The 18,697-nt window shown below is 41.8% G+C and overlaps 2 protein-coding genes across 3 annotated transcripts in view; one reads left to right on the top strand and one right to left on the bottom strand.

Moving 5' to 3' along the window:
- Nucleotides 1-4,357: 4,357 nt before the first annotated feature.
- Nucleotides 4,358-6,027, bottom strand: c2cd4a (C2 calcium dependent domain containing 4A). Its single transcript, XM_044036584.1, has 2 exons — nt 5,914-6,027; nt 4,358-5,819 (listed from the first exon to the last, which is right to left on the bottom strand). The coding sequence occupies exon 2, from the start codon at nt 5,790-5,792 to the stop codon at nt 4,455-4,457; it is 1,338 nt and encodes a 445-aa protein (XP_043892519.1). The 5' UTR covers nt 5,793-5,819; nt 5,914-6,027; the 3' UTR covers nt 4,358-4,454.
- A 3,596-nt stretch (nt 6,028-9,623) lies between these two features.
- The window catches only part of tln2b (talin 2b), a 79,555-nt gene continuing 70,481 nt past the window's right edge, over nt 9,624-18,697 (top strand). For both annotated transcript variants that reach the window (XM_044035700.1, XM_044035699.1), the window contains exon 1: nt 9,624-9,748. The gene's annotated coding sequence lies outside the window, so the exon portion shown is untranslated. The remainder of the gene's footprint in view (nt 9,749-18,697) is intronic.

The following is an 18,697-nucleotide window of genomic DNA, read 5'->3' as shown; positions in this document are numbered from 1 at the left end:
TGCATCCTGAATGTGTGTTTATAGCAGAGCAGGATGTATTCACAACACAATGCACACCTTGTCTCTCACTTCCCCGTTGATGCACAGAAAGGATGTATGTCTATTGACAGCTGGCTTTTGGATGCAAGTGGGAACACGACTGAAACTAAGACGCATCTGAATCAAACAGACAGGGACAGCCTATCAACTTAGGGTGTCGAAATAAAAGCATCTCACACATGAAAGGCAGTATCTCCATGGTTTCCCCTGGAGCTGGGCCCTGTTGCCATGGGAATGGAAGGTGCTATTGGAAGAGGGAAAAACACAGGAAGACAAGCAGGGGGACTGTGTCATCTTTCCATTTACCAAATATGACTGGAGTTTAGACATTCTCCTACCATTGCAGACTTGTTTGTTTAAATAATAAGACCTTCTTTAAAGGTCATTTCCTAACAAGCTTTAGTTATTTTAAGAACAATTGTCGATTTCTTAACATTAATCAAACACATTCAGTGACATGTGTCCCTTGCCACTTTACAGATGAGCTGTACTGTTTGCCTAACTTCGTAATGTCTATTCAAACAATATAAAAAACCATGTCCTGATTGGTCCTAATGTAATTAACCATGCCATCAGCATGTGCCTGTTCCTGAGTGTGGTTAGTCATTAGGGGGGGCAACTGGCGAGGGGATCACGCACAAATGACGTGCTACACAAGGCCTGATGATGAATTTTTATTAGCCATTACCTCTAACTGTCATACTGTCCAGATTCTCAATAACCAAACATCGACGCTTGTGTGAGTAATTGCTTTCCAGAGCCAGACAGTCACAGTGTGCAGAGGGCTCTCAGTGCTGAGTCTCAGCACCTACACACACTCTCACACACACCAGAGTTGTAAATATGTGTAAATGTCGTAAGTCTGATCAGATGTGAGGAAGTCTCACCTACAGTATGTTTGGTTGTTATGTACCAAACAGGTCACGGTTGGACTTGATTGAGTAGGTGGTGTAACACGGGGCAGGTGCGTGGTCTAAGTGATTAGTCTGCTACATGCAGACACAGCATCGTTTGTTCTTTGCCTTTTGTAAACTGTGGATGGCTGCGCAGATAACAACTATATTAGGCGGCGGGTCACGTAAAGTTGACTTTGTGCCATAATTAAAATGACACAAGGAGAACGGATGACCCAAATATTCAGTCGGAGACAAATGCCACTAAAGTAGGTCATATCATCAAATCAGGTATGCTGTGTTGTTAGATACAACTGACACAAAGAAAGCATCATCGGCCATTGTCAGGATGTGGGTGTATTGATTCTGTGGGTCTCAGCTTGTCATGGCTACATCATGTGATGCGTCCTCACACACACTCATGACGCAGGTGAGGACATTGTATAGCCTTCTCATTACTTCCACCTATCTGGTATTAAAGCTGAGCACCAAGGGCAGAGTTTACCAGGATTTAAGTGGGGGTCATAAACAGCAATGACAGCCCTGAAACAACAGACACTCATCATCATCATCATCATCATCACGGAAAGGTTTTGATCCCTTAACTCAATAACAAATGGCAGGAATGTATGCACTATGTGCTCAACAATTAAAAGGTAGATGGAAACATTTCTAACTTTGTGTGCTGTAGTGAAAATAGGATAGTAATATCCCAACAGTGTGTGTGTGTGTGTGTGTGTTTAAAAAAGAATCAATGCACGTACATGTACAACTATACAGACATATTTTATTTTGTGTCAGAGGATTTATGTCACCCATTGAATATACTGTCACATTAGGTCAAACCTATCATTTGGGGCAGATAGTGTCACCGCACACTAAATAAATAAATAAATGAATAAGGGAACAAGGGGATTTTGGTGTGGTTGGATATTTTTTGTTTAAATCATTTTGAACAAGAAATAATCAAAAAGGATTTTGATGTGTGATTCAAGGGTTACCATAGTACTTCAGAAAATCATTTCTATGATAATTAACATAATAAACATAATTGACTAACTCTTATAGCCAGTAAATAAATAGCCAGTACATCTACTATGGCCTGCTTGTGCTGTTTGAGGAAATTATTTCTCACAGGCACAGTAGATATTATACTGAGAAAAGTCAGGTAAAACACTCACTCTCACACACCATGATTTACTTCCTCTCTCCTCTTTAGTTTCTAGAGGCCACTTATAAATATGTATTCCCAAAAAAGGCCAGTCCTGAGGCCTTTTAGTTTGATGCATCATTGCCCAGTTTAGGCAACTAGCCTGAGGCTCACCTTATGGCAGGCTAGCTGGATGAACTGCAGCGAGAGATGGATAATAAAGTTCAATGGAGGTGTGCTGGCTTTTGTCATTCCAAATCCAAAACAGATTTTACCCTGAGCACATAAGTGGGTGGAGTACATGGCCCCACTCTTGTCTACGCAGGTCAACAGTGACATTTATGTTATTTTTTAGGGGGTGGCCACAGTATTAGAGCCTGGTAAAACACGATAAGGAAGCCGGTTTGAACACACACAACTCACTTACGTGGAAATCTGCTGGGAAATAGACGAATGAGATACGGGCACAGGAAGGAGATGGTGTTCATTTCTGAGTTAAAAAGGAAATCTTTCCATTTTAAGGAACAAGAAAACAGTGGTTTGACTAACGAGTTGAGTCGATGTTGAAATCTAGTTGTTGGTAATATCAGCTCGCTGCCTGCTGCATGCATGGGCAAATGCACTGGGGTGAAAGAGAGTTACCAGGCAACTGCTTTCGGACACTTGAGATCAAGCCAGCGCACTTCCTCTGTTGTGCTTTAATATTCACGATGGGCAGCTCTTAGGGAGACGACAGTGTTTCCTACAGATAATATTAAATCACTTTAAGTCATTAGTAGAGTACAAAACACCGCACCACACCCCACATATACAGTATGTACTTTCATTTCCAACGTGTTGATGTGTATGTCTTTATATTACGAGTATATTAGACCTGTCACTGCTTATTTATTTGATGCTTTTATTCATGAAAATAGAGCAGTAAAAAAAACCTCAAATCCTCTCAGTGGTTGACCAGCAAGGGGGAATCACAGGTAATTCCTATTTATTACAGGGTGTTTCACAGCTAAGTCAACACTCGGTACAAAAATGTCAAACACTATCAGCCTCCTTACAGGATCTGGGAACACATCCTGCATGGAGAGGGCTATTGTTAAAAAAATGTGGGTTGTCTGAGTGCGATTTGTGTCGGTTTTTCTGTCGGCGACATGAGATTACAGAACCATAATACCCTTATTTCCATCCAAACAACATGGATGAGATTGCAGGTCTTTGTGGCAACGCTGGATATTTAGCACAAACTAAAAGTGGATCACAAGCTAAATTTGTCCATAGGCTTGTCTCGGCGGCACAATACGAACTGTAAAATCTCATCAAACATTTGCATTATAAAGCGTGCGTCATTACGGCCATTGAAAGCCAATCTCCGCAGCAGCTTTATGTTGTTGGCAGCGATATCTATTTATACAGTATTCATGAACTCTTCCCATCTCATCATTTTACTGTATGATGTTTTGTTTCTCGCCGCTGCATAACCAGCAGTTGTCCCCCATCAGAGCTTTTTCTGAGCCCTGAGAAACCTATTAATCTTTAACTAAGAGTCATCGTGGCAGCCGGTGCTTTTAAGCCTGATCTTTATTGCAGCAAGCAGCAGGATAAACTTGCCTGGAGTCCACATTAAGAGCTGCTGCTCTGTTCACTTGTGCAAACATGTATGTATACTGTGTGTGTGTGTGTGTGTGTTTTCCTTTCTCTTTTTTTTGTATTCACCATAAATAGGGTTTGTTTGGCTTTGTAGATGTCAGAAATACAGGCCTGTTTAATCTTTATTTATCCATTTTTAAGCATCTGAATTTTATCCTGGATGATGATATTTTCAATCAGAGCTGTAGACTTGATATCGTTTCCTGGGTGCATTACTCAAAAGAGTAAAATCATTTTTTGTAATGAAAACATGAAAATAACTGCTGTTCAACTAGCTTTATGTGTTTGGATCATAGGGCGTGTCACTGTATCTGCTCTGTGTCATAGCTGATTAAAATGAAGCATACGGTGAAAACTCCCCTCTATGGTTTCTGGTTCCTAATGATATTTTTTAATCAGTGTAAAGGTCAGAAAAAAAAACCAAACAACAGGCTTAGGAGAAATATGAGCTGGTGGCTGTCTCACTCCAGCTGATGTTGCAGCCGTACTGACACATCAGTGGCTAAATTGGTCTTTAACATTTTAAGAGCTAAAGTAATTCACTTCTTGGTAATGATGTGTTTATTTGCCCAAATAGGTTCCACTGCTCTGGCTGTTTATTGAGAAACCTATAAAAGACAAACAGCCTTAGTGTTTTTTCATAATTTATTCATTATAAAATCGTTACAATACAAAAATGGAAATAAATAATTCAGTTCATAAATAGCATGATAAGGAAGTACTTAGGCTCAGAGGGTCACAATGCTAGAAAGTGGCAAGTCACAATCCCCGAGCAGATAGTCTCTTTTCAGGGTGGACATTTTGTTCACCACTTTAAAGCGAAGGGACCGCTGGCTGAGGTTTTCCTCGGAGATACCGTCAAAGAAGAAATCCTCGTTGAAGATCGGATTGCGGCTCTTTCTGATGACTGTGCTGCGCTGCTTCTGGACTTTTCCGGGGATCAGACAGAGGCTGACGCTGCAGTTGATAATCTTTGGATCTACAGGGAGAGGATAGAGGCCCTCGGCACTGATCAGTCGGACGCGTAGTCTTTGGTTATCCGAGCAGTACTCTGCTGAGAGTCTCAGGCTGCCATCTTTCCCTATGGGCACCATTCTTTCTTTCATTACTCTCTCTCTGTTCAGAGTCAAGTCCATGGGGAAGATGCTGGGTGGTGCCAGGCTGTATTTGCTGGGCAGGCCTTCAACTAAGCCCTCTGACGCTCTCCTCATCACATTGGGGCTGTTGTCTGTGGAGCTGCCTTCATCTGTAGATAGGGAATTGTTCCTGGACACAATTGCCTTCCTCATGTTTCTTGACAACAGTAGTTCATGACTTAGTGCTTTGAAGAGGGAAGACTTCGCAGGACACCTGCTTAGCAATGGCGAACTGAAAGGAGAGGATTCAGTGGAGGAAGTGGTATCGCTGTCCAGAGCGGTCTGCCAGCTCAGGGTGTAGCATCTCGGGGAAAGCCTGGAGGTCAGGGTGTTCAGACCAAGAGAGGACGGAGAGGAGGAAGGGGAGATGGAGGGAGAGACTCTGGAGCACATGCTGGATCGACTCCTCGGCAGCAGCAGTGGAGATGAACCCGGATCAGAGTGGAAGAGTGACTCCTTCCTCCTGGTGTGGGGGCTCTCCAGTAAAGTGCAAAAGCCATAGCAGGTCTGGGCTTTGGCCAGGTGTGGAAGGGACAAGGCCGCCTGACTCAGGGGATCCGCATTAGTGGTCTCCTCGTCACTGCAGCCGTCATAGGGGCTCTCATCCACACTCTCCACCTGGATGATGTGTGGGTTGAGCGTTTCGTGGTGTGTCACCTCTATTTCAGGGCTGGCCCTCTCACATGGCGACACTTTGATGACACGAGTGGCTCGGCTTTGCTCCGTATGCTTTGTCTCCTGCAGAGATGGGATGGTCGGGGGGATGCAGAACTCTGGGATGTTGTCGGGGGTGATGACATTAGGACAGAGGAAAATCCGCTTGGGCTTTTCGCCAAACATGATTTCACCAATTTTAAAGCTGAGTTCGGCTGATGGGACGGGCAGGTTAGATCTCTCCACTGACACGCGGATCTTCTCCACCACCCACATGGGTCCACTGGCAGAAATGATGAATCTCTGTCGAATAAATAGAACAACTATATGAAATGCTCTGAATTAAAATACATACATAAATCGACTACTAAAAATAAGGTTAGGAGGATTGTCTTACCTTATATTATGAGGAGTTGAATAAACCACAAAGTTCTCCCAAACAGGGAGCAACAGGTTGTTGTGCAAAATCTCTGAGGCTCTTCTGACAGGAGGTGGAGGCTCTCTCTTGTCAAGTGAGGCACATCTGTGGCTTTTTGAGCGATGCAGGCAGTTTAAATGAAGCACGAAACCAGTGAAACTAGCACACGCCCCCTGTTCTGCTCGATCATGATCCTCCTTCTTTCCTTGGTCACTGGTTCCCATGGAAATATCTAAAACACAACAGTGCTCAGTGGCCCTGTGTTAGCCATCGAGATAAGTTCACTTCCACAAGACTGAAGAACTGTTTTCAAACAAGTGGCAGGCTTTTAATCCACGTGTTTGTTTATTCATGTATTTAGGTGTGACCTTGTTCTGTGATGATAAAAAAAAAAGGTGATCAAAAAGTAGCTCTTTTTGAACATTTGAAGAGCGAGTGGCTGATAAAGCAGGTCTCTATCTAAAAGGTGAAAACAATGTAAATATTTGTTTTTTTTTGTTGATCTATCAGGGATTCATATATTATTTATCAAAGTATGTGAGTTCTTGCTCATCATAATTTGGGAATCTTTGTATCACTGCCTCATTACGTCACACTTCAATGTGTCACAAGTTGTAGACACATTGATGCATCACTTCATTCACATTGGTGTGCACCTAATATATATCTTAAGCTTTCAATTATCAGGCTCTTAACTTGGATTTTGAAATGATGCTTTGTAGAGATAAACAATAGATACTTGATATATGTCATGGGTTTTTCTCTCTGGTGGTAGAAACCAGGTCTTAAGCTCTTGATCAGAGAGAAGTCTTTGGAAATAACCCTAACTTATTTACTTAGAAGATCCATCAACCTTCTTTGAAACATTTTAATGTCAGTGCTACCCTCTTGTGGTGGATCACGGAGCAGCTCTATTATGACTAAATCACACCTGGCAGAAAGATATAAGTTCTGTAAGCATGCAGTGAGAAATGATAAGGATTTTTTGTTGTCCTTCCAAGAAACCTTTTAAAATACACTTGAATCCAACTGACAAAAGTGTCACTTCTGTTGCTTTTATACATTTGGAATACTACCGCAACAAGGACAGGTAGGCCTGTTCCACATGGACGAGTGACGCGGGGGGAAATGCTGCGCGTAGGACAAGGTTCAAGTGGAGTGACTCGGTTACCATGTGTCACCAAGAAATCAAGCGCAAAGTGATGTCAGTGCTAACAATAAACCAGGAAAGTGTCCTCAATGGGGTCTTCTCAGAAATGTTTTCCACAACTGTTCCAGCCACATCTATTATTCAAGTGCATGTCTGGTTCATTGGGAAACAGGATTGCAAGAACGTGATAAATGTGAAGTCAATCATTAATATGGAATGTAAAGAAAAGCAAATATGAACTCTCATCAACACCATGAAAACCATCAATACAGTTATGCAAGATACATTTATTTATCCATAAGTGTCTTTACCCAGAATGTGTGAGTATATTACTGAATATTAAGCAAAAGTATTTTGAGATCTCTTACTATATTGTCAGTGTTCTGTTCATGCTCTTGAATGATGCTTGATAATCTCCTCTAGGGGGCAGTGTATGTCTAGAAAACAACCACTGTAAACTGAAAGCGAGGTGTGTTCTACATTAAATACAGGCTTCTTAATAACATAAAACTACTGCAAATGTGTAGATAATCTCTTTCATACAGTGAATTGCAATATATGATGAATACGCTCATTATGCATTTCAGCTTGACCCCTCTGACCTTCCAGCAGAGACACACCCACCCACCCATACGCGGCCATGTTGCCTGTTCCCTGCATGGTGCTGTGTAATTAATGAGCCCAGGGTTTACCCATCTAAACATCAGTATTAATCTACCACTCATATTGATTCTAGCCTAATAATGATATATTTGTGTGTGTTCCGGCTCCGCTGTTAAATGTAGGACAGTTTTGATTCTAAATGGTGAAGAGTGCATTAATGTAAACAGCAAAACGGGAATTTTTATAGTATTTTAATAAAGAAACACCTTAACATAATGTGTCTTTAATGGGGGATGAAATGAAACTAAGTGACAATATTTAATGCGTTATCTGCTGCTTATCTTGTTAACGGTCGCAGAGGGAAAGATCTTAAACTAATCTGAGTTAATATCGGGCAAAAGGATGTATAGACTTTCCACTGAGTATAACAATCACTCACATATTCAGCGATGAGAAACCGACCTAAAATACTGACATACACACAGTTAAACTGTGATTTGGACTAATGGCATTCCTGTTGTGAGCCAATGATACTAAGCACCACAATAATGGCCCCACAATATTTCATTTTGAATCATTTATAATATGTTACTTCAGTTTGGTTTGAAAAGACACACATTTGGTTAATGTATTTATTTCATTTGAATCATATCTGATAAAAAAAAAAAAATGAGTTCACTTGAGGTTCACATTCATAGATGGACATTTTTTTGAGTACTATCACCATTTAATCACTGTGTACATGGGCCCTGCGCTGTGTTTCTTCTTTATGCAGCCATAGAAAACTATTAACAAGATACTTGTGTTTGAATAGGAGATGGGAGTGTATTCTTAAACAGGAAACAATATCTAGTGCTCTGTGTTTATGTTCTTTTGTAGGAAGTCTGTTAAATGTCTGTTTAACTTAAATCCGTTCATTTTATTTAATGTAAAAAAAGCTGCTCCCCCAGAGTATTTCAAGCTGTCGTGCGTAAATTAATACTAGACTGCAAGAAATGTCTGTGATTAGTTCAAACAGTGCTGATTTAGACACAACGCTCTCTGTATTGCTCAGTGGGGTTTAGATCCAGTGTCCACCAGCGACATTCCCGCTCTGCACACAGGAAGTGAGTTATTTTATGGCAAGGCAGACGAAGGCAATGGAGTACAATTAGAAGGGTGTAAAGAGGTTGGATTATGACAACAATGACATTACCTGCTCAACAAAAAGAACACTTTCTTGTCCCTGTGCTGTTGCTGTATAATCATACACACACATGATCTCTGCAGGTCTGATAGTATTGCTTGATAGACCCCAAGGACACAGCACACAATTTCATTTATTTTTTTCACTGTTTCTGTTCAAGGCAAAAATAATAAAATCCACAACAATGAACATGATCAATAATTACACAGTGCCGCTTTTAAAGCCCCATTAGTCACATCATCCCAGTGCCAGGCCTGATTATACAGCTGTATTAAGTTATAACTTTGGCTTAATATACTGTATCAGGACATTTCTGCCTACAGTTTACTTTATTTCATCTAGTGAGTCATCTACTCATTTATGTATATGTGTATTTACTTGAGTGGAACACAGCAGGTGCACTTGACTGCACGCATTCAAAAGGGGTTTTCATCGAAATGCCCCCTTTATTGTGAGTTCATCTGTATGTGCGTGCGTGCATTTAGTGCACAGGGTGGTTATTAGGCCTGCTTTGATTTAAATGATATTCATTTGAGTCACTAAAAAAAAAAAAAAGAAGTCACTGTTTTAGCATTAAAACCTCTGCTGCTATTGTGGGGATGACACAGCTGCGTGATTATCAGACACCGCGGGGGAGTGTGACGCTGCTTCCTTTTTCGGCGCATAGATATGAGACGATTTTTTTCCCCCCTCTCTCTTCTCCCATCTCTCTCTCTCTCTCTCTCTCTCTCCACTGTACGATAAACGAGGAGGGGCTTGATGCCGTGGAGGAGGCAGGCAGGCAGGCAGGCTGAGCTGACCCGCTTTGCGGTGTGTGTCGCCAATCCTACATCCCAGTCCGCCTGCATGCATTAACGAGCGCCGGACATCATCAGGTAGGATTCCGACTTTATTTCCGTGTAAGTTGTGTTTGTTTGCTCCTTAAATCGCCGCGCCTGCTGCTGCTGGAGGTGCTGTGCTGTGCAAACCCCTCTCCCACCCCCCCTTTTTAATCACACTCACTACGAGGAGGCGGACTCGGTGTGGGCTCAGCAGGGGCGCTGAAAACATTTCATATGTAGACCTTTTCTCATGGTCGGTGTGATGTGCTCCATCCTGCCGCCTCTGCTGTGTCCCTCCCTCGGACGCCAGGACCGCTCGAGCCTCATCTGGTGCCTTGTTACCATCAGCCACTCAAGTCTCTTTCCTCGCCTGATAATGTGACTGACTGCTTTTGACATTGACAGATAAGAGGTGAAGAACAAGATGGATTGACCTACTTGTTTGGCATTGCTGCTGCTGCTGCTGCATTTTTCTTAAATGTTTGTGATTTTGAAATGAGCAACTAATACCATAATGCCCGCCTCTGTGTTGAAATGTGCTGTACAGTAACTTGGACTTGACCTGAATGTTCTTGGATCTGCTCTAAAGCTAGCACACATGATGTGAGACTGTAAGAAAAAAAAAAAAAAAAAAGGGCAGGCAGGGATGAAGCCTAACCACCTATAGGTTGGTTTCCATTAGCCAGTTTTTATGTATGTTTTCAATTTGCGCACAAACAAAAACTCCCCAATGAAAAATCTTGAAATATCATTAAAGGTTTTTAAAGGAAGGGAGAATGTAATTGCAAATAAGTGCAAGGACAACAGGGAATAAAGCACGACCTAGGTCCAATGTGTTACATTTAAGTGGTTTATTTGCACAAAAATAGTAAAAAAAATAGTTTGGTCTTGTAGCCTTAGAATAAGCCTTTTCCAGGTAATGTTTAGGCAAGGCTCCATTTTACGCAGGCCGCCATCTCACACTGCAATGTTTCTCCAGCGGGTTGAACGAACAGATCTTGTGTTTTGCTTTTTGAAGAAAAAACTTCCTGCTTTAACGAAGTAGAGCGACATCCTTTCTGGTCTGCTAAGGCCACCATCATTCTGATGCATGTGGGAAAGCAAGGGCTAAACGAATGAGTCCATCGTCTGTTACGATTTGCAGTCTCCACCACTAGATCGTAAAATGTCAATTTGCATTTCAGGTATGTGTGCACTGATGGAAACACCAATAGCTAGGTTTCCATGGCAATAAATTGCAAAGGAAACCTAACTTCTGGTTTGCAATAAATGTGGGCACTGTAGATGGATGACAGTTTATAATGGCCAGTTTGGTTTAGGGTTGTTTTTTTTTTGCAATCCTCTTTCCTGGTGATAAAAGCGATATTTTCCAAGAGGAAATCATTTGTCAGGAACCTGTCTTGTGTGCCGAGATCAGAGGACACACTCACCTGGCTATGGAACTTTTACTGTCTCCAAGACACCAGCAGGGAGGCTGTGCTTGCTCCCAATGAAGGACATATCTGCTTAACAGGCAGCCTCTCCTGCCTCACACATGCACTTGTGAAGGCGTACTTTATGAGCTGTGACATGTGCTTGTTTCACACAGGAAAGGCCCAGTAAATGTTGTTCCAGCCCAGTACCTGAGTGCATTCTTTTGAGGAACAACTGTGCGAGAACTGGGCTCACTCACTCATATCAAACCACGCGATGGATTCCTATTATTCTCTTTTGACATCCAAGGAAGGAAGCTTTTGGCTGCCATGGACAACTGTTTGAAATATTAAAACTCCGCTGTGTGAAGCAGCTGACAGTTTATTGTGAGAGGCATCTTTCAAAGTGAGGGTCAAATAAAGGAAACTTTTCTTACTTGGATGATGTAACTAAAGGTCATGCTGCCTCTTTAAAGCTTTATACAGCAAGGCACGGCTGACGCACACAGGGATTGAGTCTGACTGGGAGTACCCTACCCGTAGAAATGTACTCCCTAATGGTACTATAAGGTACCAGTCAGTGCGGGGTGAAAACATTCATCGCATGCACAATAGGAAATGTTAAATGAGCTCCTGCATAGTGTATCTAAAAGCACAACCATGGCGAAAAACTGCTAATATTGGATCACCATGCAGGATGTTTAGTTTCTCTTAGTGAGTTTATATTGTTGATACAGGACAGTAGGTTCTCTCTCTCTTTTTGTTGATGTCAGTCAAGTAAATGCTGACTATTAAGTAAGGGGTGGGAATCACAGGGTACCTCACGATCATTCATTTATTGCCATACAATCATATAGCGGTACATCACGATATCTGTCTAACTGAAGAAAACAAAACGTCCGTGACAGGTTAAAAGGGCAGGATTTCTCTATGTATTCACCACATAGAGAATAAAATGGATAAGGTGTATGTATTGAACATGGATGAGGCGTATCGTGACCTAGCTTTCTCCGCCCATTATTCCGCTGTGAACTCCCTCTTCTTAGGCCACGTGACTTCCGCCCAAGTTTCGTGACGCCTGTTTACTTTGGATCGCCTTCATTTAGTTAAATATTTTTATCGATGATCGTATAGCACGAGGAAGGGCGGCGATTTATATGGCACCAAATTGTTATTTTGACCCATCCCTACTATCTAGTGAGCGTACATTACTCTAGTCTCACATGTGAGCAGGTTGGATGTTGACGGTTAATCAGACATCACCACTGTTATGCTATACTTAGCTTTAGATGTAATGGATGGAGGTCTTTATTGTACCTTTTAATAGGACCAAATCTGTGCAGTTCATTAGAGCTGCAACTAACGATTATTTTCATAATCGATCCATCTGTCGATTATTTTCTCGATTAATCGTTTGGTGTTCAGAATATCAGAAAACCTTAAAAAAGGTTGATCGGTGTTCGTCAAACCCGGAAATGATGATGTTCTCAAATGTCTTGTTTTGTCCACAAACCAAATGATTGACTTTTAATGATTTCATTGTTAGCAAAGAAATGAAGAAAATCTTCACATTTAAGAAGCTTAAACGATCGCAAATCTTGTTTTAATCATGAAAAAAGCTTCAAACTAATTAGTCGATTAATTTAGCAATCGATTAATTATCGATTAATCGTTTCAGCTCTAAAATTTATCACACATGTTGACACCCCACCATCATGCAAACATGTTCGTGTTTAAGCTTATTGTGGGCAGGTTTCACTGTGTCTGTCTTGAAATGATTATTTATAAAATAATATATAGTTATAAACAGGTAAAGTGTGATATGGATCTAGATACAGATTTTATTGCTGGCTATGCTTGGAGGAATTTTTAATGACAATAGAAAAACCGGTCCCCTATATGCCTTGCTTTTACAGTTTGTTTAGTTCTTTTTTTCACTGGGACAACTTGATTTGTGACACCTAAGAAGTACATTATTCTGAATCCAAAACAGTGCACAGAAAAGCATTCACTTAGGATCTATTGTATTTTTCTGGCAGGGCTGCTTATTATGACACGAGCTTCTGCAGCATCTTAATGATAGTGATCGAACGGAACCGCTAGGAACACAAAAGTTGTTGCCCCGTTAAATATATAAAAGGTTTGCTGAATGCCCAACTGTCAACATATACGAGTAGAGAATATTTGTCAGTGCTGGACAGGCTTCATGAATCACAAACACCTTTCTCTGATTAATGCTTTTGTGTTTTGACTAGCCATGACAGATTGCCTGGTGGTGTGTGCGTGCATATAATGAATCTATCTGTCTTTTTTGGGTCTCTGGATGGACAGAGTTTATGTAAAAGAAAGGGTACATAACATTGGGGCATTCAGATTTATTATTTTGTGGAAATACTGATGCTCGGGACAAACTGCACAACTTTCACACGTCTTTACCGATTTTGAAAAGACTTGGAGCACACGCTAACCGACTGGTTTCAACAGATTTCTTTAGAACGGCTGCACCTGATGAGGGATCACGCAGTAAATGATGTGTCAAACCAAAGGAAGTCAACTGAACACATCGCGCTCTCGCGGAAGACGGTTTGTTGTTGTTTGTGCAGCTATCTGCTCTGAGAAGAAAAGGCACGTATGGGTGTCACTGAGGAGTCGATGTTGGCGTCATCGTTCAGATATTCCCGCTTCGTCCTGTGTCCCGCCCACTCTTTTTCATTGGCTGTTGGCAGCATGTGTTTGCAGTTAGGTCGGTAATCAGTAGACACTACATCGAGTCCGCTCAAAAAATGCTTGGTTGACTGTGACTGAGGTCGGGTCGGGTCTTTTACCATCACACACTTGTCAGTTTGAGTCTTACTATCATACTAACAGACTTTTGTGCCAACTAGCCGTGTCGACTGTCCCCGACGAGTGCTGACCAACTGTGAATCGTGGGTAAAAGTGGGCAAATATTGTGTACTGTGTGTACCCAGCTTTAACTGTTAACTCTTATGCACCTGTTGGTTCACGATATTCACGAGGCCTTTGTTTGCTCATGTTTCACACAATAGTAAAGGCACCCTTTAAGAATCGACAAGCCACACAGTTCACTGATAAAATGAGATCACATCTCCACCAAAGTCACAAGCTCACATGCAGTATTCATCAGCCAGGGGCCGCTGATAAAGCCTTGCTGTGTTATCAAACACAACACGACCCAAGGTTATGAAACCAAGATTGGCCAGTTTGTAATGTATGTGCCAAATGAATCTTAAACGCTTAGAAGTTGATGATATTGTCTTTCTTTTGAGTCTTGTGAAATATTAAATACTGCTATTTCCCTACGCAGTGGTAATTAAAGCTAAGCACTTTTTAAATGGTGCCCTTTTTCCCACTCATTGCCTGCTATTGAGGAGGCCATTACCGCCGTGATTCTATATTATGGGAGGCTATTACGGTTATCTCTGCTACAACACAGTTAAGTTCACACTTTCAGCACCTACTTTACCGGGAATCCCAAGTTTTAAACATGACCTTGACACGCGCTGCATGCTCTCATGAAGTGCTCTTAGTCCTTGTTAATTCACACCCTGCAAACCAGATAAAGACTTCTTTTAGCAGTACAATAAATAAAAAAGTGTCATGCAATTCCATTACATGTTTTGACCTACAAAGTGTGGAAGTCAAGTTGTCAACTTTATTCCTGGGCTGTTCATTTCATGAGAACGTGATTTTCCTGTCAGCTGTTACAGTTGCTCCGTCATCGGGAATACGTTCCTGGACGGAATTCCCCAGGAAATGTTGGGAGTTGGAGGGAGGGAGCGCTTTCAGGGTTTTTCAAGTTACTCCAGAGTGTGATTGTTGAACCATATTTAATGCATGAGTGTGTGGGAGGTGGAAACTAAAACACACCCCATGCTGTCACCGTGACCCTGCCTTTGTTTTTTTGCCTGTAACAAGGAAACACAGCAGAGCTCTCCTAGGTTTCTTTTGTTATTTGTTTTTTTTGCTGCGCTGTCTCTGTGATCACAGGCTCTTTAGGGCCTGGCTCGCCTCCAGAGCTGTTGCTGTTGAACAAGAGGTAGATGCATAGGTTCCCTGCCGTCAATCTGAAAATGTGTTTTCGCGTTTAAACTAAGGCTGTCCTCAAATGTAATGAAATATTCAACTGAATCAGATTCCCTACATTTATCTACAGTATCTGCTCTCATGTGGCATGTTAGTGGAAAATAATAAAATTTTGCTGATTTTTAATTTGCATCATAATTACTAATGTGTAGAGTAAAAGTAGACCTATCTGCCTTACAGCATTTATTATTAGGATTATACGGACGGTAACACAAACAACTGTATACTTTCCTCACAAAGCTTGGCAGTGGAGAGTGATATAGTGCATTCAGTGTGCATGGGCTCTAAACTAATGGACTGTGCCACTGATGGGCATGCCTACTCAAAAGAAAGTGGGTCATACTAAGTAGATTCCAGCAGAAGTGGCGGAACAGCCTGTGGCACTCCTCATCAGTAGGTCAAACGAGATGCCGCTTTGAAGAAGAAGTGGTTGACAGGTCTGACCTTCACTTTCAAGCGCACGGTACACACTTCCAAATCGGGTTAGTGGCAAAAGACAGAAGTTGTGTGATTTAGTCTGAACCAGTCTTTGGCTGCTCTTAAATCGTTGAATATTCTTTTTTTTCTGCTCTCTGTATGCGTCTGTGTTTTGATGGGGGTTTTAATACCTGAATAGCATCAGAGGGAAACAATGATCGTCTGCTGTCGTGCAAAATGCATGTGAAGGCCTTTTACTTGTTTTCATCCTGTCGCTCGGCAGTGAATCAACGTGTAAGTCAATTCTACTTTCGAGAGGATGTTCCTGCTGGAAAAGACATGAAATCGTCTGTGAAGTAAAAACCTGTCTGATTTGGTTTTTCAGAGAAAGAATGACCAGGTTTCTCGAGGAATATGACCCCCTCTCTCTGAGGTAAAGTGATTATCTGTGGGGAAAGATCATGTGACAGCTGTGCTAAGAGTCATGTGATATACAGCCTCCTCTGGAAAGGGAGAGTAGCTGAACTAATACTGTTTTTGTCTCGGCTTTGTCCGTTTCTCTGTGTCTCTAAGTCTAAGCGACGATAAGAATCCATGTGATTTTTTTTTTTTTTTCTTTTTCCACTCGAGTACAAGCAAAGCTCATGTACTCTACAATCTTCAGTGCCCACTTTGGATTTAAATGGTCACGTTATCTGTGGAATACACTCTCTGTTCAGTTAAAATGGCTGCACAGTGAATTGTCACTCTGTTGTAACCTGCCCAGCTTTTCTTTTTGACTCCATTGTGGACACTTTTCTGTATCGAGCTGCCAGAAACTTTGTCTTTGTTGAGAGGAGCAGATGAGGTCACACTCAAAAAGAGACTGCAAACATATGTGGTCTTGTTTTGCAGTCGCTGTCTCTTGTGACTTATTATATTATCTATTGAAATTCTTATGAATTGCTTCATTCATAAGGAACTTTAGAGCTATAATTAGTTCACAGAGTTCACTGTGTATGTTGAGAGCTTTAGTATACAGTACTACCACTGTATGATTTATTTATTTTTTTGGGGGGGAGTGGCTAGTATCACACAGCAAACACATTAGAGGTGTAGTTTCAAAGGCTCTTGTGATTTTGCCGCCCTCATCAGCATGCTGGGAGTCCTTTTCTTTGGCAGGGGGTCTCTCAGGAACGCCACAGGATCCAGAGGTCAATGACAGCGGGGCAGAGATCCTAGTGATTGAGCTTCTCGCCATTGATCCTCATCAATGATACATCACAGCCAAATGCAGCGGAGTGGTGGGGTCTCTGCACCTCAGCACAGGGAGGACATTTATCATCTGATGAGCTGAGTCAACTTGCATCGTCTGAAATGAAGCCAGTTGGTGTGTTTAGTGTCCATGATGGTGGGAGATGTTTAGAGGATTGTGAAGGCGAGCCACACTGGGGGGGGGCGGAGCTGAGAATGAATAACAGACAGATAAAGTAAACACAATCATATTGCTGTGGATTTGAGTTTTTGGTCAAGGTTAATCGAGGGCCAGTGGGTCCTCTGCGTGTACAGCAGCTGTTAGGCAGATTTTGTGACTGCCTCGGGGAAAGGACTCTCCTGTCTGAAGAGTAGCACTGAAATTACTGCCATCCTCTGCCCTGATCCTCTGCAGACGTGAGGGTTGCTGACCGAGCGAGAACTCTCTCCCTCTCTCTCACCCTCTCTCTCACCCCTCTCGTGCTTTCGCTGCTCTCCTCTCCGGCTCACAGCTATGTTGTGTCAGCACCTTGAGCCTCAAAGAAAAAAAACAACAACTGTGGACGTCTTTGCTCTGCTCTCTGACACATTCATGTCGAAATGATTTGGTATTGGCCTGGCCGAAGTGCATTTAGCGAGTGGAAGCTGTACTGTATAAGTGATTGTGTTTTTTTAGCCTTGTATATTCAGCTTGTCAGCAGTGCAGTGACCTTGTGTTAAGGGCAGAGAGAATCTCTGGTTACCCTCAGTGGAAGGTAATGGCTATAGGATTACATCCATTGCTCTGTTTTTGGAAATTGAATGATTAAGTTGACTCAGGAGTTTGTAGGGATGCTCATATAAATGCTTTTTTAAGATGATCATTGGCGGGGTGGCTGGGGTAAATTTAGATTTAGCATAGCCCAGATATATACGCCTCCTGTTCAGAATCATGGGGAAGAAGAACTTTGTATTTCACCAGTCGTGTGAATTCTTAAACTGAAAACAGAACTTTCTCTTCAGCATGCTCTTTATTACCCGATATTAACCGTATTAATGACAGTTACACAGACGGATCTTCCAAAATGTAGTGACAGGTTGTCAGCTTATTATTGTTAAAGCTGCACTACGAAACCTTTTTATTTATTTATTTATTTAATTGCAGCAGATAACTGTTTTCAGTGGAAATGATGGAGCATTTAACTGCTGAAGAGCCACTCTCTCTCTCTCACATACAGTCATAAGGTGATTGTGAAGAACAAAACGGAGTTAAAAGGGATGGAGGAGAGTGGTATCAGTTTCCCGTGGCATATAAAAGTCTCCAAGATTTGTAAATAGGCAGCTCACATGTTGGCGGTAAGAACATAATTGGGTGATAATATGCTCATGTTGTGTTTACGGCTTGACCCCACACCGCCAAAGAGAAGACTCCGTATCTGTCAGACATGTGGTTTTGAACTGGTAGAATATAAATGTAATTATTTTATTTAGGCTGCTTATGATTTTCTAGGCTGTTGCAACATGTGGGAACGTTTTGAACTCCCTTTTATGAAGTGAATGTATAAAGTATTGCTTGTCAGATCTCACTTGACTATTACAGATTGCAGCCCTTTTAAGATGCTGGAGAGTCTTTGAAGGACAAACGCTTGCCAAAGGTTCCCAGTTAATTATAGTTCATGTAGTAACATTTTGTGTTATAGGATAACAGTTGCATCTGTCCGTCCCTCATAAATGTGTTGATGCAACCCGAGCCCGCGCGCTGATCCTCTGAATCGAATGCGACATTAATTCTTGGCGTTCTTCAATTTGAGTCACGGTGGGTTCGTGATTGGTCTTCTGTCAGAACAAAAACTACAGT

The sequence above is a fragment of the Solea senegalensis genome, linkage group LG10 (genome assembly GCF_019176455.1).
Source record: "Solea senegalensis isolate Sse05_10M linkage group LG10, IFAPA_SoseM_1, whole genome shotgun sequence".
Lineage (NCBI taxonomy): Eukaryota > Metazoa > Chordata > Actinopteri > Pleuronectiformes > Soleidae > Solea > Solea senegalensis.
The sequence above is the reverse complement of the archived record's forward strand: the minus strand, read 5'-3'. Positions and strand labels throughout refer to the sequence as shown.